This window comes from Passer montanus, unplaced genomic scaffold, assembly GCF_014805655.1.
Source record: "Passer montanus isolate IOZ18808 unplaced genomic scaffold, ASM1480565v1 scaffold16, whole genome shotgun sequence".
In the NCBI taxonomy this organism is placed as follows: Eukaryota; Metazoa; Chordata; class Aves; order Passeriformes; family Passeridae; genus Passer; species Passer montanus.
The window spans coordinates 5963358-5989917 of NW_024363160.1; the positions used below are offsets into that span (position 1 = coordinate 5963358).

The 26560-nt window shown below is 38.4% G+C and overlaps 1 protein-coding gene across 1 annotated transcript in view; it reads right to left on the reverse strand.

Annotated features, from left to right (window-relative positions):
* The window catches only part of PREX2 (phosphatidylinositol-3,4,5-trisphosphate dependent Rac exchange factor 2), a 168764-nt gene extending 142859 nt beyond the window's left edge, over positions 1 to 25905 (reverse strand). The window contains exon 1 of the mRNA XM_039702827.1: positions 25459 to 25905. Within this exon, the coding sequence (XP_039558761.1) occupies positions 25459 to 25599 (141 nt within the window). The 5' untranslated portion in view covers positions 25600 to 25905. The remainder of the gene's footprint in view (positions 1 to 25458) is intronic.
* Positions 25906 to 26560: the final 655 nt, after the last annotated feature.

Genomic DNA, 26560 nt, shown 5'->3' on the forward strand with positions numbered 1-26560 from the left:
GAACTTGCCAGTCTACTTCTTACCAATTGTAATTTTTTTTCCTTCAAACTGCATGAAATATACAATAGGTAAAGTATCATACATTTCTCATAGACACTTCTGTGAGGTTTTGAAGGGAATTTTATATGAAGTTTTTTGCTTTAGAAATTAAAATATCACTAAGCAAGGTTTTGGGATATGGCAATTCTTAGGTCATGAACTTGGAAATATCAAGGGCTTCCTTTTTTTCTTTATAACTATGAGAATTTAAAATAAAAAATAGGTCAGAGTCATGAACTTATAGTACCAATTAACTGCTTCCACAGAACAGCGGGAGCACTGGCTAGAATGGTAGTCCATTCCTAAATTTACAAATAACAATCCTATAGACACCAGACCACTGTGGGTTACATTTAGCATATGATAGAGCAGAAAGCGATGCTCTGTAAATCTTAAAAAAAAAAATATAACCATGGTAATAATTTTCTCCCAGTTACAACACAGGCTCATAGAATCATAAAGTTTGGGAAAGAGCTCCCAGGTCACTGAGTCCAACCCTTGACCAGACACCACCCTGTCAATTAACCACACCACTAACTGCCACATCCAGGTGTCTCTTGAACACTTCCAGGGATGGTGACTCCAGCATTTACCTGGGCAACCCATTTCAATGCTTAACCACCCCTCTATTGAAGAAATTCTTCCTGAAAAAGCACATATATCTAACAAGATATGTAATGTCCTTCCATTTTTCCCCATGTATTCTCAGTCTCAAGAATTAAGGGTCCATAAGGCTTTGAAATACAACTTTGTGGTGATGATACCTGTGAGAAGCCATTTTGAGACTACTGCTGAATCTCACTGTCTTTCTAAGAACAATTCACTCAAAATCCCCAGGAAAAATATCATCTATTGCAAGAGCAAATTAGATTGAGATATGAAGGTTTTCTTGAAAACAGTTAAAAATCCAAAACAGAGTACATCTATTCATCCTACAAACAACAAGAAGAAGAACACACAGGAAAGAGCTGCCATTGCAATGGGAAGATTCACCATTTGCCTTCTCCACACAGTAGAGGAATGAGAAAAAAATCAGGTTAGGCTTGAAATCACCACTCACAGCAGGTCTATGATCACATCCAGGGAGCCAGTCATCAGTTCAGACACAATTTATATAAAAATCAGGGGAAGTCTATAGTGGATTATTACTGCTTCTATTTTCTTTTTTATTTTACTTTTAAAATGTCAGTATGAATGAGATTTCTTCAAAAGTAAGAACTTGCTATGACCTTCTTAACCAGCACAGAGCTGTATTTTCTAAGAGCAATGTCAAATGATGACTACAATGCTCATCTGTCCTATAAAGAGCCAGTAGTTGAGAATTCCCTCAATATGCTTCACAGATTTCTGACCTGCATACACCAATCCCTTCAACAGCTGATCCCTTATCACAGATGATCTCTCAAATCTGAAGCTGTGTGTTTGTTTTCTCAAGACCAGCACAGCCAGTGCCTATCTTTGATTTTTTTATAGTTTATTAAAATATTCTCAAGTACTAATGCTTCCTACTTCCTTCTGATAATAATAGGATCTCTTGCTAGACGGTGTTATCTCACAAAGTTCTCCTTTGCAGGAGAACTCACAGGTTGACGCAGAAAGATAGTGCTGCCAAGAGACACATACATATATATATATATATTTTATATATATTAAAAAAAATTTAAGCAAATGAAGGAGTTGAAGGTATATTACTGTTGCTTGTTGGTAATATCAGTAAGTGAAGTTGCCATTACTTTCCTTATAAAAAATAATTTTTATGCTCCCTTTCAAGCAAAAGAAGAAAAACCATGATAAATTATTACCACCTCAGAACCAAGGGAATTTGTAGCAAATTTGTTCAAAGCGCATTTTTATCAATATCTATTATGTAAATACCTTAAATCCTAAGGTCACTATCATCTGTAATACCTATAGTTAATTGTTAATTCGTAAGCACATACACACCAGATATTTCAGAGTTAGAAATGTATTGTGTTCCTAGAAACAGGTTCTATCAGGAAGTAAATCACTGAACTTAATGAACTATGTGGAGGAATTTACCCACTGAGCAGTATATTTAAGAATGCTTTTAGTCAAAAAAAATGTAAGAAAAATTACAGAAAGGAGAGGAAATGCATACTTACAAATGCTAATAATATGCCTGTGGACCAAAGTAAAGACATTAAGTTTAAGCATAAATTTGGACTTCCTTCATTTACTGTAGCAAGAGCTGTATCCCAGCCCTCCAAGGCTTGGTGCTTGTGAAGACCATGATGATCAGGAACAGAACTTTCCTCATTGCCTGTAGAGCACAGGAATTCTATGCTGGGGACATCTGACAACAGCTTTCTTTGGATATGACACATACACCTGGAAGTCTGTCTGTAGGAAATGCCTGACACATACAGGTCTTATCTCTAAATCACATTGAATTTTAAAGACATAGTCTTCAGACTTTCTGGACCATCTTAAAAAACCCATTGCTTCATTCAAAAGCAATGAAACTCAGTCTGGGGAATTAAAGTATTCCTTTAATGAAACTGTGTCATCATCAAGAATAAGCAACATTCTTTCACTCAAATTCTTGGGTGGTACAGTAAAAAAGAGTTTAAGAGGTTGAAAAATTTCAAAAATATGAAAATATAAAATTTTGTTCCCAAACCTATAGGTACAAAACTAGGTAATCCGTGTAGCACTGCAAAGAGTTACAACTTTTTGAAGCATCAACAGGAAAAAAAATGTTGCACCACAATTTGTCTTTTACTTTACATTTATAACTATCAAATCATATAGCAATGAAACAAAGAAAATAAACATTTTTTCAAGTGCCATGAAGCAATGGAAAAAAGATCCCCAAACAATTCTGGATATACACAGCCTAATTTTTTGAAAATGCAAAAAAAAAGGTAGAATTCTGTAAATGCCATTGGATTTTGTGGCAATAAAAAATTGAAGTAATTTTACTATCACACAGAGCTTCATAAATTAATGCATATGGTTCCAAAAACCTCTAACATTCAATTCATGACTTATGGCAGGTGAGGTGCAAGACATTGCATTTCAAATATATTAACATGGTTGAGACAACTTTAATACATCACATCTGGGGGGGGAAAAAAAAAAAAAACCAAACCTAACAAAAAAACCCCTCCTAACTCCAAAAATACCCTCCTGAACTTTAATGGAGAGAATCGAGAACCATTACAGCCCAAATGGTATCAGAAAGGAAAATGCCAAAGCATAATTATTTTTAATTAGGTTCCACTAACAATGAAAACACTTCTTACCACTTGAAAAACCACAAAAAATAATATTCTAATCATCATCGCTCAGGGCACTGTTGTAAGCACTGTGTTGTTTTCATACACTTTTTGGGGTCCTTTTTCCTAAGTATCTTTTCTATTGGATGCCAATAATTTAAATACCACCTCTCAATTGTGCTTTAGTAGAGCTGAGTATATTCAAGGACTAAACAAACAGCCACACAAATATTTTAATTATGAAGGCTTGTTTCCATTTTTAAGCATCACAAGAAACTGCAGACAGCTTAGTGCAACAGAGGGGAAGAAGAATGTCCTCAGACAGCAATAATAAACAAACACCCTTTTATTCTGCTCAGACCTAGTAACGATTGGGCACGACAGTGCTTAGCTCATCCTATGAATTTAGATCACTAAGATCTTTTCTTCTAAGTCATCATCATCTTTAATTCCTTGAAATACTTAATTTTTTCGCATGCACTGAACCCATAACTGTGTCACCCTTGAATGTTTCCAACTGCAGTTTGGAAGAAGTTTGGGACCCTTTACCTACCAGCCAGTGGGATGTCAAGCTCAGAAGACAAAAATGAATCTTTGGGGGCTGTAATTGCATTTTACAAAATGACTGAGACCTAAATTAACCCAGCATTTGACTGTATACATCAACAAGCCACAATATTAGAGAAAAGCAGCATTTCAAGAGAGTCTGCTACTTACACGTCTAAGTACAGTACAGAAAAAAATCTGCTCACTTTCCTACCTCTACAAAACCTATTCAAACCAGCAAGGCAGTGACAGTACATGAGAGTATTATTTGCTCACGTACAGAAAGAGCTAGTAAGCAAATTCATTTTCTAAGTCATACAGACTTTCATCTTTAGAGCATTAACAGCTTGTAAGCGGGAAGACCTTTTGTAATATTTTCAACTACCCACAGAGCTCTTTCCTTACTGGAAACAGTTGTCTTCCAATTAAATTTTCAGTAATTAACATAATTTGGAGTGGGGGAAAACAGCCAGCCCACAAATTAAAAATTTCACAGTTCTAATTAGAGATGGACACAAAAATGTTACATGTGAAAACAGGTATGGATAGTTTTCAAGGTTAAAAAAACCCTGACAAAAAGCTGATTACAGTCACGCCGATCATTACAGCTTTATTCTAAACCTTGCACAGTTTTTTCTTTACAGAAACAACAGCCACACAGCCCATACTTCAAACTGAAATCACATTAATTAGCTAGGCAGCAAAGTTTCAAAGCATACCAAATGCTTACTAGAGCCCACTCTGCCATTGTGTTTAGCCTTGAAAACAAGTCGTGATGAGGGAAATCTACATGATAAGCATACTTCAGCTACAGCAAAAAGGTTTTAGTCTGCCTAGAAATTGGCAACCGCTGGCTGTGTTTTCTATACTTTATGTTATGTTTCTCTGCTCGCTGGAACGAATTGGCTGCTATGAATGAAAAGAAACTTTGCATCTAATCAGTGGCATGAATTTAGACTGAAAGCTGCTGTGCAGGACTTCTATGAAAAGTCTGGGCCCTCTGCCATCCTTGTGCTTGTGAATGAAGCGGCGTGAGCCACATGCCCTGCTCCTCCTCCCCCCCAGCTGGGGCCTTCGCCCTTCCCTTTGCTGGGGGGACTGGGGAACCAGCCCTTCCCTGCGAAACCACCATGACCCAGAAAGGCATTCAGTGCCATCAATGCATTGCTTGAGAGATCTCAGCTGCGCCCTCCATCCTGCTGCTTTCACTCCTGGTTTCTAAATCAACTCCTGAGCCAATGGTGAGGGAGCCCCCCGTGCTCATTCCCTTGATAAATGGGCCCCTAAACTGATCTCTGACCTCCCTGCATACTTTTTCTAAGTTACTGCTGACCCCAGAGGCTCTGCAGCCCACTGTCCTTAAAGGTTTGATTTTGAGTTTGTGTCAGGACATACAGATCGAGAAGAACAAACAAACCCATGACTTTATTACCATACAATTACACTAACACCAAAATCCCATACAATTACTCTACCCCTCTAGGAGCAAAATCCCCATTCTATTCACTCATAAGGACTACCATATGCTTTTGATTAAAGTACTACATCCAGTGAGTTTTCAGGACATACAAAACAATATAAAATCTATTAGCTAAATAAAATTTCACATTTTTTTCAAAATTAGTAATAGATGTCCTACTTAACAAATAAAGTTCATAACACACTAAATTTTACATATTAACTATTACTGCTATTAAGTAATTCATGTAATTAACTTCAGAGCTGAGTCAGACTTGGAACACATGCTATTAAAAAATTCAAAGAATAGTCACAATATCTGTTTCAGATGTGTATTTGTTTAGTTCTATTCTACAGTCTTTATGCTCAAATAGTGCTTAGATTGACTTCAATAATGCACCTATCAAAACAGTTTTAAATACATACTTAAAACAGTAGAACTGCAAAATGCCATCTTTTTCTGCGGAATACTACATTAATGGTTTTCTTCCATTTAAAATACTAATATACTAAGGTGCCTAGCACATAATTCAAGCTTATCACTTCAGTTTTCAAAATCTTCTCTATATAATATCCATAAATCTTCTCTATCCATCATATCCATGTTTTCCCACTCCAGAACTGTTCTTTGTCTACCCAAAGAATTTATCCAGGTATGTTTCAAACTGTAAATATAATTAAACCCCTGGGCTTTTACATTTTTCATGAATGCACATTTCTCTTTTGCTATATTACTTTTAAAAGCATCCCATTATCCCATTTTATTAAACAAAATGTACCACAGTGCATCTCAAGTAACCTACAGCTAAATGAGGACCTGAACAGACCACTCCCAAACTGTGAAGGAAGCTTCTGATTTTGAGCAGGAGGAAGGTTACTGATCTCTTACTTCATACAAGGAACCTTTCCCAAGCAGGGGACCAGTAGGACTCCAGAAGCAGCTTCTCTCCTCATCTCTCTCCATCCAACACACAGGGCATCTCTTTGTCCCATAGTCAAAGATGCATTACACAGCAAAACTACAGATGAAGTGTGAAGTGCTTTGCCAAAAGCCGAGAGAGAGGATACACTAGAAAAATCAATGGACTTCTAGTGTGATCACTCCCATTCCACGTCATGTGACAGATCGTCAGCAAAACATTCTCTGGCTGTTACCAAAAAACGGGGCTGGTCAAGCACAGACAACCATGGAAGGAAGCAGAGTGAGGATTAGAATATCGGTTAACTGAAAGAACAGGCACTGGCCCTGTTGTCCATGATCTCATAACACTGTTGCACAAATTATGTCTTTATCTACAACACTGGGAGATACTCCACAGTGAAAAAAAAGCTGTACATATGATGACATTGAAATCTCCCAAGAGCAGTAACAGAGGTTCAACAGATACCAGTCCCTGGCACTGCAATGAAGACTCATCTTCCCCTGCTCTTCTCTGTCCAACAGAACTGCATTAACATGAGCAGTGACGTACAACTTCAGTAATTGTGCTTAAGCTGAAAAACATTCTGACATGTAAATTGATACTCACCTCTGCATAAGTCATCAGCCTTTACTTTCAAAGCAGAAGTCTCTACTGCTTCAGAAGAACAGCTGGTAATAGATTAAGTAAACCTTGGAGTTTACCAGAGCAAGGAATTTCACTTTCCTAGTATTTCATGACTATTTCTAAATAACCAGGAACAAACAAGAAGACCTAGAAACCCAGAATTTTGGTGCAAGTTTTTTATGCAGAGTGCACTCAAGTGTTTTCATCTACTGATTTCTGCTTACAATTCATTGGCTTTTTTTGCCTGTTGTCACTTGCTCAACATTTCCACTGTTACCACCCACTCCCAGCTGATAATTCTGTTGATTTATGCTATTATACCCTTTTCCCCTGATCCTGCATTTATGAACATACTCATCATGTGGGAAAAGAGTCAAATTCTTTCCCAATGCAACTTTAATGTTGGGTACTGAAAGGGTGCAGGCTATCAGAGATGCAACTGCTTGGAAAATCCTGCTCAAGCCAGTGGCTCTGGACTGGAACAGCGGCTGTAGCAAGGTGGCAGATGAAGAGTGAAATCAGTGCAGCGGTGTGCAGGGTGCCAAGAATACTGAGTGCAAACAGATTCTGTGGGCAGTGATGGTGGAGGCTTCTAATTAGCCTCCACTGAGCACTGCCAAGCTTTTCACTTGGTCGAGCTGACTGGATTCGCACACAGGAGTAAAAGCCTGTTCTCTGACATTTGGAAAATAACCCCACTGCCTGCTCCACTTTGCCTCTCCCTCATGTTTAATGAAATTCTGCAAAATATGAAGGGGTCAGTTTCCTGACCAAAACACATAGAAAACTCTGCTCGTACATTGCATTTGTTTGTTAAAAGCAAATGTACTGTGTTTTACTGACTTGGGCCATAAAATAGTACAGATAAGCATTTCATTTGTGCTAAGTGCTTAAATACATGCAGAACAGTATTAACGCCCGGTGTGCTGCACAAAATCAGCATTATCATGTTTTCAAAATATTATAAAGTCATTAAAGTGTAGAACTTTAAAAATCACTTTTAGCCTTAACAACTTTAAATACTACACCTTGAGATCAAATGAGTGGGATTTCTATAAATTAAATCAATAAAGCACTATCTAGGTACCCATTACTAACAGAGAGCACATCTCTGAAAGGCACCAGTTTATATTTTAAATATTGTTAACACCTGAAGCACTGTGCTTTCTCCTATCACATTGTTGTGTTTTCCCTGCAATATCTTAAAATTAACCGGACCTCTCCTTCACCTGTTTCAAAAAATCAATTACCTCCTCCAGGTCCTCAAAGCCTGCTCCTCTTTCCCCTCACCAATGATGCTGGCTACTTTTTCATACCACTGATCCTGTTCAACTGAATGGTGGAGCAGCTTTTTACATCATGTTTTGTTGCACTATGGCAATCTGTGTTAGAAAGAACCAGCTAGAGGTTCAGACATGTCACTAAGAGACAATTAAATCTACCCCTCATGCTATTTCCCTAACCAAATTCAGGACACCCATAGAAAGCCTCCAGCATTCATAAATACACACTCAAATTTTGTTACCCATAACTTTTTAAATGCTTGGGGCAAGAAAATAAAATTCTAGACACTCAAGTCTCCTATTTTGCAATTTGTTATTGGCAGGGCTAGGAGTTTTTGTAGCATTCCTCAGTGTCTGTCTCTGCTCCCTCCATCTTTGATTCAGCGATGACTCCAGATGCCAGTTGTCAGAATACCCACCTCACAGCAAGTGGCACCTCTGACAGGAACAGTATGGATTGAGTTCCAGTTGTTCCAAATAATGGAAGTCTGAATGCACCATAAACAACAGTCAAATCTCAGAATAACCCTGGCATTTTGAGAATGCTTATCCATTCTGTGTTATCCAGCACTATTATCAGAACACACAATCTACAACACACATTAAGAGTCTTCTTAGCTAATGTAAATTTGGACATTCAAAGTAAATATTTATTTAAACTAAGACAAAGCACTTCCATTATGACACTAGAGTTCCAGGATAATGTTAACTTCTTTTTGCTTTTTTGAGCATATACAGTAGCTCCAGTAAAAGCCTTTACAAACATAAACATTAAGTACGCTTCTGGAAACAAATATTTTATTCATGGTCACTTAATGAATTCATTTCTTGGTTACCAAAGAGGGGTGACAAAAGCTGTCATCTTTTATTCATACTAGGAGCAGGCAGAAAAGACTGAAAGTAAAAAAAAAACTGAATAGGAATAAAGGAATTCTTCACAGCATAAGGAACAGTTTTCAATGGAAATCTAAAGCAGAAAATTTATAGATAAATGCGATGGAAATCTTCTGAAGTAACAGGAAATCAGGAAAAAATGCCAAAAGGCCTGCATGGATGAACAAGTAGCCCTTGGACAAACTTAAACACAAACAGGTACCTTTAAAAGGGTGGGAGCAGGGAAAGGTAGCCCAAGAAGAATACAGAGAAATTATCCAAACAGCCAGGGAGATGGTTAGGCAAGTTAAAGTAGTGGCAGAAGTAAATCTGGCCAAGGACATCAAGGGTAACAAAATGAGCTTCCTTAGGTACATCAGCAACAGAAGACTAGGGAAAATGTGGGTCCATTCAGGAACTCAGGAAGGATATGGGTAACCAGGACGTGGAGAAGGCTGAGGCACTCAATGCCATTTTTTACCTGTCTTCACCAGCAAATATCCCAGCCACATTACCCAAGCTACAAAAGGTGGAAGCAGGAACAGGGAGAATGAAGAACTACTCACTGTAGGAGACTGGGTTTGAGAAGAGCTAACAAATCTAACATTGGAACAGGTTGCCCAAAGAGGCTGTGGATTCCACCCACTGAAGGCAGACTAAGTGAGGTTTTGAGCAACCTGATCTAGTGGAAGGTTCCCTGCCCATGGCAGGGAGGTAGGAGATAGATGATTTTTAATATTCTTTCCAATCCAAACCATTCTATGATAACACAAATAAAGAAACAAGAGACAAGTCTATTAGTCAGCTTTTAGGATGGGTATTTAATTTAATTCAGTAAGTGAGCAAAAAAAGGACAGACACAAAGCCTCCAACCCAAGTTTGTCTTCATCCATTTACCAGCTAGATAAACAACTCCTGACATAGGCATCTCTAGTAAATGCCTCAGGTTAGGACTGAACTGCAACCACTTTCTTATATATATATTGCACAGCCATAATTATATGATTATTCATATTTAGCACAGCTTTATTTGCCATTAAAACAAACCCAAAAAGAAAAAAAGAATATCATCAGCAGCCCATTCCCTACCTCACCCTAAAATCTAAGGAAAGTTTGTATTCCTAAAATTTCCATTTAAGTGGACATACATAAGTATGAGCATACAAATTTAGAAGTCTGTTGTGTAAAAGTTTCTTTACAGAAAATTTGGAACAATCTAAATGTAATTTCATTCATTTATCAAAGTACTTATCACTGAAGACATTCTCTCTCATTAAGGGAAAAAACAGACAAAGACTTTTTAATTAAAAAAATCAAAGCCTCTGTTGGGCAGGAGCAGCAGTATCTCCAGACTTTTTTAATTAAAAAAATCAAAGCCTCTGTTGGGCAGGAGCAGCAGTATCTAATTCTCCAAGGGCAGGTGGCAAAGTCCTGAGTAGTAGTTATTAAAAGAGCAGCAAAAAAGGTATGCAAAGTGCATGCAACAAAGTGCCTTGCCTAATTCCTGTCCCCACGTGAATAGGGGAGGGTAGCAGAGTGCTGGGGGTAGAACTGTTACCACTCTGCACCAGAAGCACTGGAGGTCTGAGGAGAATCTGGAATGTAACCAGCAGTCTGGTTCCTCAGGTGCTTTTCTTAGCCCGGGCACAGAATCAGGCTACCTTAAAAAAGGTATGCAGTCAAAGTGCCTTGCCTAATTCCTGTCCCCATGTGAATAGGGAAGGGTAGCAGAGTGCTGGCAGCTGAACTGTTTCCACTCTGCACCAGAAGCACTGGAGATCTGAGGAGAATCTGAAATGTAACGAGCAGTCTGGTTCCTCAGGTACTTTTCTTAGCCCGGGCACAGAATCAGGCTACCTCATAATTTATGCTAACCACAACCACATCTTAGGTCTGTTCATGACTTATCATGGCTTTAAATCCATGTCATATTTGGTGCATGCATGTAAATCAGAATTAAAGATACACTAGGAACAGAGGGCTAGATATATCTGTATATGACAATCTGCTGAAGGAGAAACTAATTTATAAAGAGATGGGACAAGTCTTTACATAGAAAGGCAGTATTTGATAGCACCTGATGTAGCCACTTTTCCTAAATGGGAAAATTTGTGAAAACTAGTCCGTTAAAATATTGGGATTTATTGTAGTAGCAGAAGCTTTCAAAAGGCCAGAAATATTACTTTAAGATGCTTCATTTTCTCCTAAAACCTTACAAGTGGAATTTGGTTGCATGTGGAAAATCTGCAGTTCATGTACCTTTTTCATTAACCAGAAAAAAATCTCAAATCTTTCACTGTACAAGACTTCATACTGCAATAAGGAGATTTAATATGCCAATGTTTGTTTCCCATCTGTAGTGTCAATGGTGCACTGCCCTATTGACAATGAATGTTGCACCTATCAAAAGTCCAGTTATCTATCAATAACCATTCACCATCTCCTGCAAGACAAAACCAAGTAAATAAATTTGCAGAAATGGAAGAGTAAAGGGTCACCAACAAAAATTGCTGTGATATACTGGTAAATTCCTTTTGGAAATCTGTGGCATAACTGTAGTAAATGCTTTATTATCACTAGTCAGAATATGAGAAACATTTACTCTTATAAAAAATTAATTAAAAGTGGGGATTTTAATTTTAATTTTTTAATAAAAAGTAAAATTTAAAGTTTTAGAAATAAATAGGAAAATCAGAGCATTGTATTATCCCAGAGCTGTTTGGTGGTTAGAAAACAACAGGAAAAGGACTGGAATAGTCATTACAGCTTTTACTGCCATGGTACATTAAGAAAGACAACAGCATACAAAGAACAAACATTTTAAACACAAAATAACATTTTGCCAAAGCCCTGTTTTACATCTAACAGTTCTCGAAGTCAAAAGCCAAATTGCACTTGGCAAGTAAATATGGGGAATTTTTCATTACAAAATATGAAATATGCAAATGCATAATGGTTGTCATGGTGGTCATATTTTAATATTTTATTTTTTCTTACTGTAATAAGGATACCTCATTTGGTCCAAACACCAAGCTTTTTTATTAGCAAAATCTACAAGAGCAAAAATTGTTACTGTTTGTGCTGGATGCTGCTGTAAGAGAGATGAAAACTAATTAATCCAGTGTATTTCCAGTACACATTTCTCACAGGATGCCCAAATAAACTTCAGTTGGTCCTTCATTGTTTTATCCTTCATGATACAGCAACTGCCAGCATCACTTACTCACAAATATTGTACAGTAATCTACATAAAATCTATTTAAATATCAGGACAACTGAGTATTTTATGTAATACTGCATTGATAACCATTTTGAAGTGGCATTTCTATACCAAATCAACTTGATAGAAAAACAAAAGAATCTTTGTTAACCAATTCACCTAAAAATTTTGACTCTGACTCAAAAAAGTGTGTGAACGAATCAAAAATATTTCTCAGTGAAGAAGTACCCTGCAAATTAATTTGGAAAACTTATGTTTTACTGGATGGTGTGTTGAAAAGTGTATTACTAAATCAAATTTAAGAACTTAATGAGACTGAGTTTTAACTAGTCAACTCAACTACTTTAAAATTGATAGTATAACAGATGATAAACTACTGTAACTATAAACTCCAATTTTACTTTCCAAAAAAAAAACTTTTTAACATGGAAGAAGTTGGTTTACTGAATGATGTTATGAAGTAATTCTACCAGTAGTACAGCTCCTGTTCAAATTTATCTTCATGGATTCCAATTAAAATAATCTTAATCATGGCTAATGGTCATCTCTCACAACTCATGGGAATGTTCTATGACACAAGTATGTGAAATTTAAAGACATGCAATCTCTTTGGAACTTACAGGCTGAATATTGACTAAAAAGATTTTCACAGTATTTTTGGAGGGCCAGTCAGAGGCTTTGTCTTTCCCCACCTGTGGAAAACCACAGCTTATATTGTAGCAGTATCAGCATAATTCATCCTCAGCTTCACATGAAAATTTCATCAGAGCATTTGTTGAGACGCTGATTTACCAGCCTTCCTCAATTTTGTCTGGGCACAGCAGACTAAAAACAAAGCATGTTTCCTTTTTGCAGTTCAAATCCTTACTATTACAGAAAACTTCCAAGTCTACTAAATCTGGATTTTGCTCTGCTTTCCTTTTGAGGATATCAGTCAGGTCCAAGCTTTATTTCATCACCTATCTAAAACTATTCTAAACACAGCATAATATATCTGAGTGTTTATAAAGAGGCAACTTGAAGCATTCCCTGCTGTCAATTTGTTATTTCTAAGTGCAAATATTGAGATGTAATTGAGATGGATAGAATGGACAGTAAATTGCCTTACAACATCGAAGAATGAAGCACTGTGTTTCAAGAGAGATACAGCACCTTCACACAGTAATGACAAGAAATACTGAGATGTAATTGAGATGGATAGAACGGACCGTAAATTGCCTTAAAACATCGAAGAGTGAAGCACTGTTTCAAGAGAGATACAGCACCTTCACACAGTAATGACAATCAGTTCTCTTGCAGCCACAGTGGGAATGAAGATCTTCCTTGGTAAGGGTCGAAGACACTTCAATATCTGCAGAAAACAGGAAACTTTCCTTCCCATTGTTTCTGTCCGGTCTGACGATTGTAACAGTTCAGTGCAACTGAACATGGGAAAAAGTCCCTTTATTTCCTGTGAGGACAACCTCGTAGCATATGGGAAGAAATTAACACACTCATACAGAATATAACTGCCAACTTCCAGGCATTATTCTTAATAAACAGGATCTCATGCAGTGTCAAAGAGATAAATGAACCCTTAAGTAAATGAAAAGTTATTGCTATCAGCTCTTCACTCTTCTGCCCCGGCCTACATAAGGAATCCTTCCAGGTATATGACAAGATATTCAAATGTGGTCCACAACTAATAATTTTGTAATTTCCATTCATTATTTTCAGTATTATTATTAATGGTGTTTATGTGTTGTTCTGTGTAACTGAACTACAGAACCAACACCTTAATAGAAAATTAACCTTTCCATTAGAGAAAACAACAGATACAATCCTTGTACTTAATATGTCTCCACTGTAATTCTAAGCCACAGAAAGATCTCAACTCTGCCAAAAAATATTTCCAACATAATAGAAGCAATCTGCAACTCAGCACTTTTGAAATGTTCAATCAGTCACACCCTTCTGAAAACCTGGGGGTCTCTTTCACTGATAAATTGATTAACTAAAGACAGCTCACCAATAAAAAAAAATCTCAGTTATCTCTGGATAATTACTGAAATGTCACATTTTTTCATAAAAACAAATTAGCACACAATAACAAATTCAAAGATAATGCTCTTTTCACACCTATTTTCACACCTCAAGCTGACTGTATTTGAAGATGTCTAAGAAACACTGCACTTGTACTGCTCCACACTCAAGCAAACATCCAATAACACAGTTAACTTCTGGGACCATGAGCAGCATCTAATTTGACACTGCAAAAGCCAGTGATGCCCTGCTTATTACCACACATACTACAGTATGAGGCAATCTCATCACATACTTGCCATGTTTCAAAGGGAATTTTTGTGCAAGTTTTTATTTTTAGAACAAATTTTAGTAGCCCTTTCCTCTTCCTTTTCAACCTTGCTAGTGTATTTTTCCTTTATATTTTCTCCTTCCTATTTCCAGAGCACAGAAATGTAATCTCATAACTCTTAGTGTTCCTATTTATTCCTGGTTGGTTATTTAATCCTTCACTGAGACCTCTTTCTAGATCTTTTCCCCATTCACACAGCAAAACAAAATTGTAAGAAGAAAATGGCAGCTGCAAGTCATACTTCAAGAATCTTGCCCAATGTCTAAAAATACCACTTTTGGTATTTAAAGGTAAGTAAAGATGTAAAAAAATGGCCTAAGTAAGGTGCTAACTACACAGTGCAGAAGGATAAACAGAATTCTAACACCTTTCAGTCAAGAAAGACGTTATGACAAGTATGAGGCACTGAATTATGACAAGAAAAGTCATAATTCAATACCTCAAATATCTATTACACACATTTGGGGATGTTAGTTTTTGTCCTCTGAAAACTGCAAAAGACTTAGAACAAAACTAGGCAGAAGATCAAGGATACTGACACCAGAAGAACTCATCACAAAGGAATTTGAAAGATGATTGACAGTATGAAAGGGGTTTTATAAAAACAATAATTAGATTTCCAACAAGAATAATAGTGATATTTTTTTAACAGGATATTTAAAATGCCTTAAAGGAATTCTTTTATGGGACACGCGCTCAGAAGTTACAGATGCCACAAAAAACACACAAATACAAAAATGAAGTAATCAAACTCAGAAATCACTTAGTTTTCAACAAGTCTCTCCACTCTTCAGGCGAGACAGCCCCCAGTCATGAAGCACAGACTCCCTAAGTAATGCAACTACTTACCAAAAAAAAAACCTGCTGTGTGTTGTAGTTTCACAATGGTATTCCCCAGTTTAGTGCTCCCACTGAAACCATACATCACTGACTCACAGCCCCTGCTCCCCCCTCCCCTTGTGGTGGGCTGGAGAGGAAAATTTGAGGCCCAAAAGGTAAAGATCACAGGTTGAGAGAACAATTTAATGGAAACAGTAATGAGATAAAAAAATTAACAGTAACAGCAACATTACTAATGGCAGAGGGCACAAGGAAGAGGTGAATGATTCAGACGGAAACAGCAGTACCTGACCACTGCCCCCACCAGGCTACCCTGACCAGAATGGACCCCTTTATCCCAAAGAGATTCCCTTTTCCGCTCTCCCACTGATGATTTGAGATGGTACAGAATAATCTCCATGTCCTAGCCATGCCCCTCCTCCTGTCTGCTGCAAACATTAACCCTGTCCTGGCCAGAATCATGTCAGTGGGATAGACCTTTTCTTAAATCTGTCACTTCAAAGGTTCCTTCCAGCACATCTCATTGTAGGTCTTTATCATACTCTGCAAATTAATTTTTAAGGAGTATTTTATCATAACTTCCATGAACAAAAACCAACAGACACTAGAAGGAAGGAAGCAGCTCTCATTATAAATGTAGGGTGGCCACTTTTACAAAGGCGTTCTTTGAATTGGGACTTATTTATTGCCTTCCTGCTTCCTATGGCTTCTGCAAAATAACTCTCCCTCCCAGACAACAAAAAGATAAATACAAACTAATCAGCCACAAACATTTTACAAGTGACACAACATTAATTCTACAGGTGTGTGCCACTTTTCTTCCTACCTTGTCAGGCTGTATCTTTTTAATGAAAGTGGTGCTTATATGCTGCAGAGTTTCAGGTGCTGCCACATCTGTTAAAGTCTCAAATGGCTCTGTGACTCTCAGAGCAAAGACCACACTTACACTACAGAGTCAGAGGATGTTGTCTCAAGCAAGCAATTGCATGCTATTTCTTCAAGGAATCCAGATACCTTACCCAAAGAATTTAAGGATATGGTGTAACTTAGCACATACTAAGCAATAAAATGAAGAGGTTTTCCAGCCTTGTTGCACAAATTCATAGCATCCCAGACATCAATCACCCTCTCACAACATATTTGATTTAGACATAAAGAGACTGGGATTGTTAAGTCAACACTTAGGAACACACTCAACCCTCACTCTAGGAATGATTCCTTTTAAATAGCCTTAGAAAATAAAAAAATATACTTCAGATGTCAAATTATGAAATACGGTTTTAATGTAAATTCACCATCATATTAATTGATACTGTCACTTGCTCTAGTTATTATAATAGGCAAAAATATATTTAGAAAGTAAACACGCCAATACATATAATGTATTTAAAATTCAGGCACAAGTAGCTCTTAGAAAATAAAAAAGAAAATATATTTCAGAGGTCAAATTATGAAATACAGTTTTAATGTAAATTCGCCATAATATTAATTGATACTGGTCACTTGCTCTAGTTATTCTAATAGGCAAAAATATATTTAGAATGTAAACACACCAATACATATAATGTATTTAAAATTCAGGCACAAGTAGCAGCAGCCATAGACAAAAGTCATTTTGAAGTGAGAATTCATGTAAAACTTCCTGAGGAAGGTCAAGGATTAAATTATTTATTCTGCTTCACTCATCAAGATATCATCATCAAGGGGCCTGCATCATACAAATTACACTCAAATAAAGAAAGCCACCTTACTACAATGTATTGCTGTTTTTTCCAATAGTCACTTCAGTTCTATCTGTTCCTCCTACACACTCCCTTCTTCTTCAGCCTTGAACTTGAAAGCTCATCAGGGATTCCACATGACTTGGAAGCCAGATTGCCAAAAACACAAAGGACAATCTGGAGGTCTCATGGGATGTAAAATAAGTGTCAATCCCTAAATCCTCAGTTCTGTCCCTACGGTCTCATGGGATCAATCCCTAAATCCTCAGTTCTGTCCCTACAACAGGATAAATTAAACTGTGAGCAGCCTATGAGACAATCCCAAGAGCAACCAAGCTTGCACAAAATGAAGCTGGCTTGGAACACTTATCCTTGCAGCTTCTCAGACATTTTAAGTAGACAACCATTCTTTTAGCATCAATTGTATATGAAGGGAAAGGGTTGCTTTGCTGTCAGAGTGGTGAACTGGGAATCAAGACATCAGATTATATTTCTGGTTCTGGCACAAACTTCCACAGGGACCCAAAACTCAAGGTCGAAGTTTCCCATTTGTAGAAGTACACAGGTTTGATTTATTAATGAAAGCAATCCACTGAGACACCTCTGAATAGAAAACAGTACAAAAGTGCCAGATTATCTGTTCCCTGAGCAAAAATAATACGAGTTGAAATTTATTTTTTTTTAAAACCCGAAACTATGTACTTGAGTTTTCTCTTAAATTTTGAATAATTGCTTGCTGAACAGTACAGCCTGGCAATTTGCACTACAATTTCAGAGTATAAAGGAAATAAAGTAGAGATGCAATCCTGAAAATACTGTTCTCCTGACACTGGCTGAAACTTCAAGGCAGTCAGCCTTTTTTTCTGTCATAGCAATAAATTGCAAACTGATGAGTCATGGAGGTTGGAAAGGAGGTCACCTAGCCCAATTGCCTGAACACAGCAGTGTTAACTAGAACAGGTAGTCCAGTCTTGCCTAGATGACCTTTAAGCAAAATTTTTTAAAAGCCTCTGAACAACTTATACTTGTTTTTGACCCGTTTTATTGTAAGCTATATTTTTTCCCTTCACACTGCTGTTGGAGTTCCCATCTTCCATGGCCTCTCTTTCTTCCACTGTGCACCTCTGAGAAGAACGTGGTTGCATCTTGCCCACATCTATCCATCGGGGAGTTCTAGACAATAAAAACTCCACCAAGCCTTCTCAAGGCCAAAGAAACCTTGCTCTCTCAGCCTCTTTGCTGCAATATCCTCCTGGCCCCTCCTCACCTTGCTGGTCAGCCCCAGCACCAGACTTGTGTAAAATTATTTAGTAGTTAAAATTATTTCTTCAATTAGGGAGGCAAAAATTTGACTATAGAAGCCTCACAGACATAGAACAGAGGGTAAAGAATCACCTCCCTTCACATTCTGGCAATATCCTTGCTAGAAGAGTCCCAGGATGCTGATTCTTTTCTGCACTGCAAGGGTGCAGTGCTGACTCATATTCCAGTTCCTGCCCAGTACTCCCAGAGTAACCTCTGTAAAGCTGCTTTCTAGCTCCCAGCCTGTGCAGGTGAGCAGGGTCATTCCATCCCAGGCACAAGGCTCTACCACTAAAACACATCACCCAGCACCAGATTCAGATGCCTCTTGAACACCTCCAGAAGAAGTGATTCCACTATCTTCACTCTTGCATTCCTCCTGAGTAGCCAATCCCACACCAATCCACACGGTCACCAATGACAGCAATAATCCTGCTCAATCCCAAACAGAAAACTGAATCAATACACACGTAGTTGAGTTCTACAAAAACACTTAGACAACATTTATGTAAAAGATTATGCATGACTATGTGAGTACAGGAAGTTCTTCAAGACACTTGTATAAAAAGGTAAAGTCTTAAATAAAATTTGTTACCTTGCTCAAGTCTATATTTCAAATTCATGGGTAATCCAACTCCTCTGCAAACAGGGACATTTACTTTACTTAGAGATACATGGTTATAGCCTTCTACAGATTAGCAAATCATTCCAACCAGTATCTTAGGTCAACTACAGCCAACTTGGATTTATTTTGGCCAAAGGACAGTTCCTTTTGGTTTCCAATGCAAAGAACTTTTCAATTTCTCACATGTTGTAATACCGTTACAAAGACTCCACTTTGTCTAATTGACAAAATTGTTCTTCACACTAACCTTACCAAATAAATACAAACCAACCTTGGGATACCTGGTTTTAAAGCTTAGTGTTCACAAAATGGTGACAAAAATTACTACAAAAGGGGGTTTAAAAATATGTCTCCATAAACATTTGAAATCACTGCAAACAACATACTACTCAAAAGCATTAGGCTTCATAGAATAACTTAAACCGGGACGTTTCGATGGATGGTGCCCTCTAAGTAGCCTCTTCTAAATTAGCAACTCACACTACAAATTTGTGAAATACATGTATCAGGAGAGTTAGGACTGAGCTCTAAGGCAAAGCAAAGAAATAACTGGTACACTGCAAATACTATTTATAAATACAGATAAATCATTAAGTTGTACAACACTTCTAAGCATATCATAGTCTTCAAAAGATTAAGTCTTAGTCTACAATAAGTCTTAAGAACAGATAAGTTTCTTAAATGCTATAGAACAAAGATTTCTCCTTTCAGTATTCTAAACTTTCCATTGAACAGCTCAACAAACCACCTTTCTTCCCAAAGAAGAGTTTTTCACAATACAATCTAAGTGTATCTGAGATCAGTAAGAGGAAATGCACTGACAAGTATGAAACATTTGTCATTGTCTAGCATAAATCCCTCCAATTCCAAACAAGATATGTACTCAAAAATTCATTGGAAATAACTCTGCTTTTTGCCATTGTCCTATATTGCATGAATTCTGTGCTTGCCTAGTAAAGATGCTCAGACGAAAAAGATCTTTCTTGCTAATCCACTCCATAAAGTAGAGTGTTCAACCTTGGGGCAGGTGTTACAAAGAAATAAACAGCTTTTAAGCAGTTGCCCTTACTCTGATAGGGACCACAGGTGGTGCCATGGATACAGACAAGCAAAGTCAAATAAAAATAGAATGCCACACTCACATTTTTGTTAACACTTCAGCAAGTTAAAAACAGAAATTGGAAGTGAATGGAAAAGATATTGACTTTCTATGGTAATTGTGTTTGCACTTCCTTTTGACTTTTTATGATGAAGTAGCCATAGAATGTTGTTTTTCTTTTCCTGAAGAGAAAGGAAATCACATAACCTTATCAAAAAATGCAGCCAGCTAAAACCCTTCCCTTCCATTCATTTAAATCCCTTTTATAAAATATAAATGCAATTATGAAAAGCACTATGAAGCCACTAATCATCACTGTAATTGAGATATACATATAACATATTCAGTGAGTGGGACTAGATGATCCTTATGGGACCCTTCTAAGTTAAGGTATTCCCTGACATATACACACATGGACTCAAAACAACACACACAGACACACTGTTTTTGTATCAAACCACAGCCATAGAAGATCATTTATAAATTGTTCTTTTCTTGTGGAAAGTCCAACATCTAATTTCATTATATAGCATAACTACTGGAGGAGTTTTCATCTGGTACATAAAGCCTCTATTGCTAGCCAGGGTTAGTAACACTGAATTTGACTATAAAGGTTACCTGAAGTCTCAATTACTGTAATCACTTCTCCAAATAATTAGTCTGCTCAATAATCAGAGAAATATGTATTGAGCCAAGAGACAGGGAATGTTCAGCAAGGGAAAAAAGAAGCCGAGGAGTCACACAGACACTGAAAAAGCTGCACTATAAACTTTAGAAACAATATCTCGTTATACCAATTGAAAAGCAAGGATTCAGCTTCCCTTAACAGGGCACATTTAAAGAAAACTAACCATTTTTTCACTTTAGTGCAAGCAGAAGACAGTACAGTAGGATGTAATAAAACCAAGCTGATACTTGAGAGCGAACTGGCAGAAACATATATATTCAGTGAGAGACTCTGTAAACCATACTACAGTCTACATAATAAACTAGCTTTGTTTTTTTTCCCCAGCTGCTTCAAGATCTAACTAGCCACCCCAGCTGAGGCCGTGGGGAAGGCTTACAGGAGTGCCAACATCTGCTTCTATTCCCATCAACGTCAAATTTGTCAGAACACAAAACTGTGCCAGAGAAACAACCTCTGCCATAGGAAATTCAACTCCACTTCCATGGATATCCCCTGAAGTACCAAGTGTAGCAGATCAATTACATTTCCAATTTCTATTCCAAAATAAAGTTTCTTTCCAAAAATTATACATGTACATTTTATATATGTATATGCATATATGTACATGCATACTAAAATTCTTTATGGCCTGGTTTACATTTAGTGGACAGTCAATTAGTGTAAATCACAAACATAAAAACTAAGCCCTATCAGGTAATAAGGTGACAAATTAAACTAGCCACTTTTTAGCAACTCTTTACTATTAAATACTTATAATGTCTCATCAACTTCGCCCCACAGTTTTAGTGGTCTCTTTACTACTGCTATGCTGAGGATTCAAGTGAGTACCCTGATTACACAGTAAATGAAACCCCTCATGAAAACATTCAGGAAATTACAAAAAAAAACCCTAACTTTTTTTTTAAATTCTCATTAAAAATCATATGTTCCCCAGCATAAAATCACAGACCAATGAATCTTAGAGAAGTTTATGCTGTTTTGCTCTATTTAGCTAGCTAATGATTCTAGAATAGAATCATTAATGTTGGAAAAGACCTCCAAGACCATCAGGTTCAACCAGTAACCCCGCACTGCCATATTCTCCACTAAACCACGTCCCCAGGTGCCACATCTGCATGTTTTCTGAACACCTCCAGGGATGGCGATTCCACCACTTCCCTGGGCAGCCTATTCCAATTCCTGAACACCCATCCAGTGAATCAATTTTCCCTAATATCCAATCCACACCTCCCCTAGCGTAGCCTGGGGCCATTTCCTCTTGTCCTGGCACTTGTCAGCTGGGGAAAAAAGACTGATTCTTACCTCACTACAGCTTCCTTTCAGGTACTTGTAAAGAGTGATAAAGCTTTCCCTCGTCAGTCTCCTTTTCTCCAGGCTGATTGTGCTTAAAGGGCAACATAGGAAATTTTCCTTATGTTTACATAGATCACAGTAAATATAGAATGAAGGAGATAAGGTAATTATATTAAGGATATTGATAATGTCACAATTGTTTTTAAGCATCTTTATCATAAATACCCAAGGTAATTATTATTTATGTTTACACAGATCACAGCAAATATAGATATTTGGTCATTTGCTACAGAGTGAAGGAGATAAGGTAATTGTATTAAGGATATTGATAATGTCACAATTGTTTTTAAGCATCTTTATCATAAATACCCAAGGTAATTATTAATTATTCAGTCACACAGTTGGATGACATGGAATTATTTTAGATGGTGCAAATATTTACCAAGTGTTGCTTTCCATCCCCTCCAGAAAGTGCATTTTGACAAGAAAGAAAGATTTTCCTCTATTGTTTCACAATAGAAGAGAAGTAAAGCTTCTCTTTCATTGGAAAGCAAGGATTTTGCCACAGGAAAGTGGTATGATCACCAGCAAGAACACCCAGAAGCAGAAAAAGTCCAATTGCTCATTTAGCCAATAAAGTACCAATTGTTCCTAACAGAAACTTAATATTGTAGCTTAATAAAAATAAAAACCCTCATCTACAGATATAGTTTTAAAAGGTGTTTTAGTGTCTTAAGTAAATTCTTCCATCACATGTTACTTTTAAGAAATGTTAGAAGGAACAAAAACTCTGGTATTGCAATGACACTCTAAATGCTACAATGAAACATCTGAAGGAAAAGTATAAGCATTTATTCATAATTTCCTGTGCATGCCTCTTGTCTCCAACATTGCTGCAACTAGTGGGTGACGTAAGTTTATCCACCTCACATGTGTTTACACATCTCACTGCAATTGGCCCAAAATTGTTACTGCTCTGTATCACTGAAATCTCAACCCTACTACAGGTTATTACTGGAAGATTCAGGAGATATAAAAGAGTAATAGTGACACAACCAGACCTGTTCACTCAGATTTGTTTTGTGATGAATGCAGATGTAAAACAATATACTGTATTTACACAGCACAAAGCCAAAAAAGAAGAGGTGAATGAATTCACGTGGGAATGACTACTCAGCTACTTCTATCTAATAAAGTTACAAGTATATCAAATCTTCTGCTATGCACCTTACAGTGTTACAGACTTTTGACAGAACATGCAAACCAAGCTACTTCTCACTACACTGATAAGTGGAGGATGAGCAATCCTACAGCAGGAGGGGAAATAAAGACTTTAAATAACAAAGCAGAAATCTGTTCTGAGCAATACTCTTTAATTCCAACATAAACAAAAGAACCTAAATAAATCTAGCATACAGTAGGTATGTTTCCAGTGTAGGGAAACCAGCAAAGCATTTCCCATGTTGACACAGACCAGCAAGTCACTTCCTCCTTATAACCTCTTCATTCTCTAGCCATGCACAGGGTTTTCTTCATTTATCTAAGTGAACACCCTCTTTCCTATTAACTACAGTGAAAACTGCAGGTATTCTGAGAAAATTCTCAGAGAGCCTGAAACTGGCTTCAGCATCTCAGTCATAAAGGAAACATGGTTTCCACCACAATGAGCTCCACTGACGACACCGAGATGACCTGGAAGCCCAACTGCTAACATTGACTGGAACATAAACCCCTCAGGCAATGATGGTTTTGATGGCTTATGTAAAATCAGTGTCATGGTCTCTATACTGGCCCTGGTCCAGTGGCCCTCGTAAATCCACCACCACAGCTGAGCTCAACAGCAGTCCTAGCAGGCTGACCAAAGGAAAGCTCAGAAGTTGCTTCCTCAAACAAAACTGAGGTACAATTAGAACAGGTGACATTTCTCTGTGAAGGATTTACATCTCTGAACAGTCACTTGAACCCTGTCCACAATCGTTAATGAATCAGAAAAGTTGATGTAGAACCAAGTATTTAACACCAACCCTTCTCCCGTTCTCCACATGATTTATTTAGATCATCTTGATCCAAACTGCAAAAGGGCTTATTATTGAATTCAGTGTCTGGATAGAACTTGAAACACTTAAAGATTCTGATCCTTAAGAGAATTTCAGCACTTACTGCTTGAACTCAGATATCTTATGTCTAAAACCTCAGAATTCAAAATTAAAGATACTACAAATCCTTCAGATTTGCTGAAATCCAAGACTCTGGCATGCACCAAATTTGTGGGTTAAGGTAAAATATGAAAGAACATTGCCTTAGAAGAGTTTATTTAAAAGTAGGTAAAACCTGACCATTAAATGGAAGCAAGTAAAATAATTGCACAGTCTCTTTTTCAAACATACATCCTAAACTTTAAAAAAAAAAAGAAACAACCCCAACACATTGGACCATTTACCATTTTTCATGGTGCTGCTGAGGATAAACATATGGAGAAAATAAGCTACTCTGTAGATCTTATTTCACTCCAATGTCTGTGCTTTTATTCTCCCTGTCACAGCCAACTTAAGAATTTCCTCTTTCATGGTAATAAGCAGAAAGTCCACAATTCTCAAGGCAGCAAAGCAGGAAGTTTGCAGTTGGAAGGATTTCCCCTCTTCAATGGGACAGGAGGAGAGAAATGTAGGATGGGGCTACTGTGAATATTTCTGCAATCTGAAGCAGCTGATTTGGACATATTTATCACATCAGAGCCCTAAAGTGATGCTACCAAGATCAGGCACAAATGAAACACTGGCCACATCTGTTCTGCAATAATTTGTCCCTTTGGCTTTTTGAGAGAGTGAGAACTCCTGCCTTTCCGACTAGGGTACTACCCGGCACCAACAATCCTACCAACAGTGACAGTCAAATGTAGAAGGAAGCTCGAAGTGCCACACCACAGCTCAGCAGAACGCACCACCTTCCCAGCTGACCCGCTATCACAAGACGGAGTGAATGCCACATGTGGCTTTAATGCCAAGCAGCTGCTGCTGCACACCAGCACCCCCTCCGTCCTGCTCCCTCCCCCCTGCACCGCTGGGCTTCCAGGACTGTCGCAAGTGGTGGAATACACTGAAATGAACACAAGCCCCCTCACCCGTTAGGTTTGGGGGGACCCAAACCCATCACCCCACCCGCGGAGACAGGAGATCATCAGCGCCAAAGCGCGGCCGGAGAATTGGGAAGGGAGAGCGGGGAGGGAGGACCGCACAGCCCCTCTTCGGCTGTCTCAAAACCTGTTACTCTCCCTCCCTTTCACGCCAAAGCTGGGGGCAAACCCCGGCCGCGGGCCCGGCGCCGCCGCTCACCGACACCAGGAACTCCAGCGTGCCCACGTAGTCCCGCTCCGTCTTGAGCAGCTCGTTCAGGACGCACACGCGTAAGCGAAGCTGCTTCTCCAAGTCCTTCCCGCTCTCCCCCTTGCCTTCCCCCTTGCTTTCTTCTGTCATGGTGCAGCGAGGAGGCTCGGTGCTCCCAGCCCGGCGCCTTCCCCCGGCGCTGCGCTGCGGACAAGGACAACAAAGACCCCGCCAAGTTACACGGCGGGGCCGGGCTCCGGCCGCTCCCCAGCCCCTCACCCCGCTCCGCGCCGCCCGAGCTCCGCAGGCGACGAGCCGCCCCAGAGAGCGCTCCTTTCCCGTCAGGAAGGGGACACAGCCTGGAGGAAGCGAGCGGTCACTGGTTCCCAGCTCGCCCTGCTAGCTGAGAGGTTGGAAAGCCTCCGCAGCAGCAGAGACTTGGACATTAATCAAAAGCTTTGTATCCATGTGACTCCAACCCCTTCCCCCCCTTCGCTAAATCTCAGGAAAAAGGAAAGGAAACAACTTCAGGGAGCGTTGCGTGCCAGCAGCTGCCTGTTTCACACACAGGCTGCGATCTCCAGTTTGAGGCTAATTGGAGTCCTCCAACAACAGAGTAAAAGAATTATAAAAATGTCCCAGCAAGCTGGCTGGCGAGGGAATCGACAGTTGGTTTTGTTTTGATTTTATCATCAGCAAAGAGCCATTTCAACTTCCCCTTCCACACCTTCCCACGAGATGTATATTACAATGTGTATTATAAATACGGGCTGTGATATTCTCCCGAACAAACATACACAGCTAAGCGTGTGCTGAGCAGCTACAGAGAAGTTATTTGACGATAATGAGGGGGTTCAGGCTGGCTGGTTTGTTGGTTTACTGAAACAAAGTGCTATAAACTCTCCAGGTTATACAGCTTTCCTATCCTCCTGTCAGATTTGCATGACACATTAAAATAATAAAAAATAATTCAGTAGGCATTTCAAAGTATTTCAAGTAGCTCTTCAGTTTGTGACTGGAAAGAAAATACAGGTCTTCAAACTTACATATTCCATATCAACTATCTTTCTAAACCTACAACATCCTAAAGGGACTGACTAAAATGAAAACC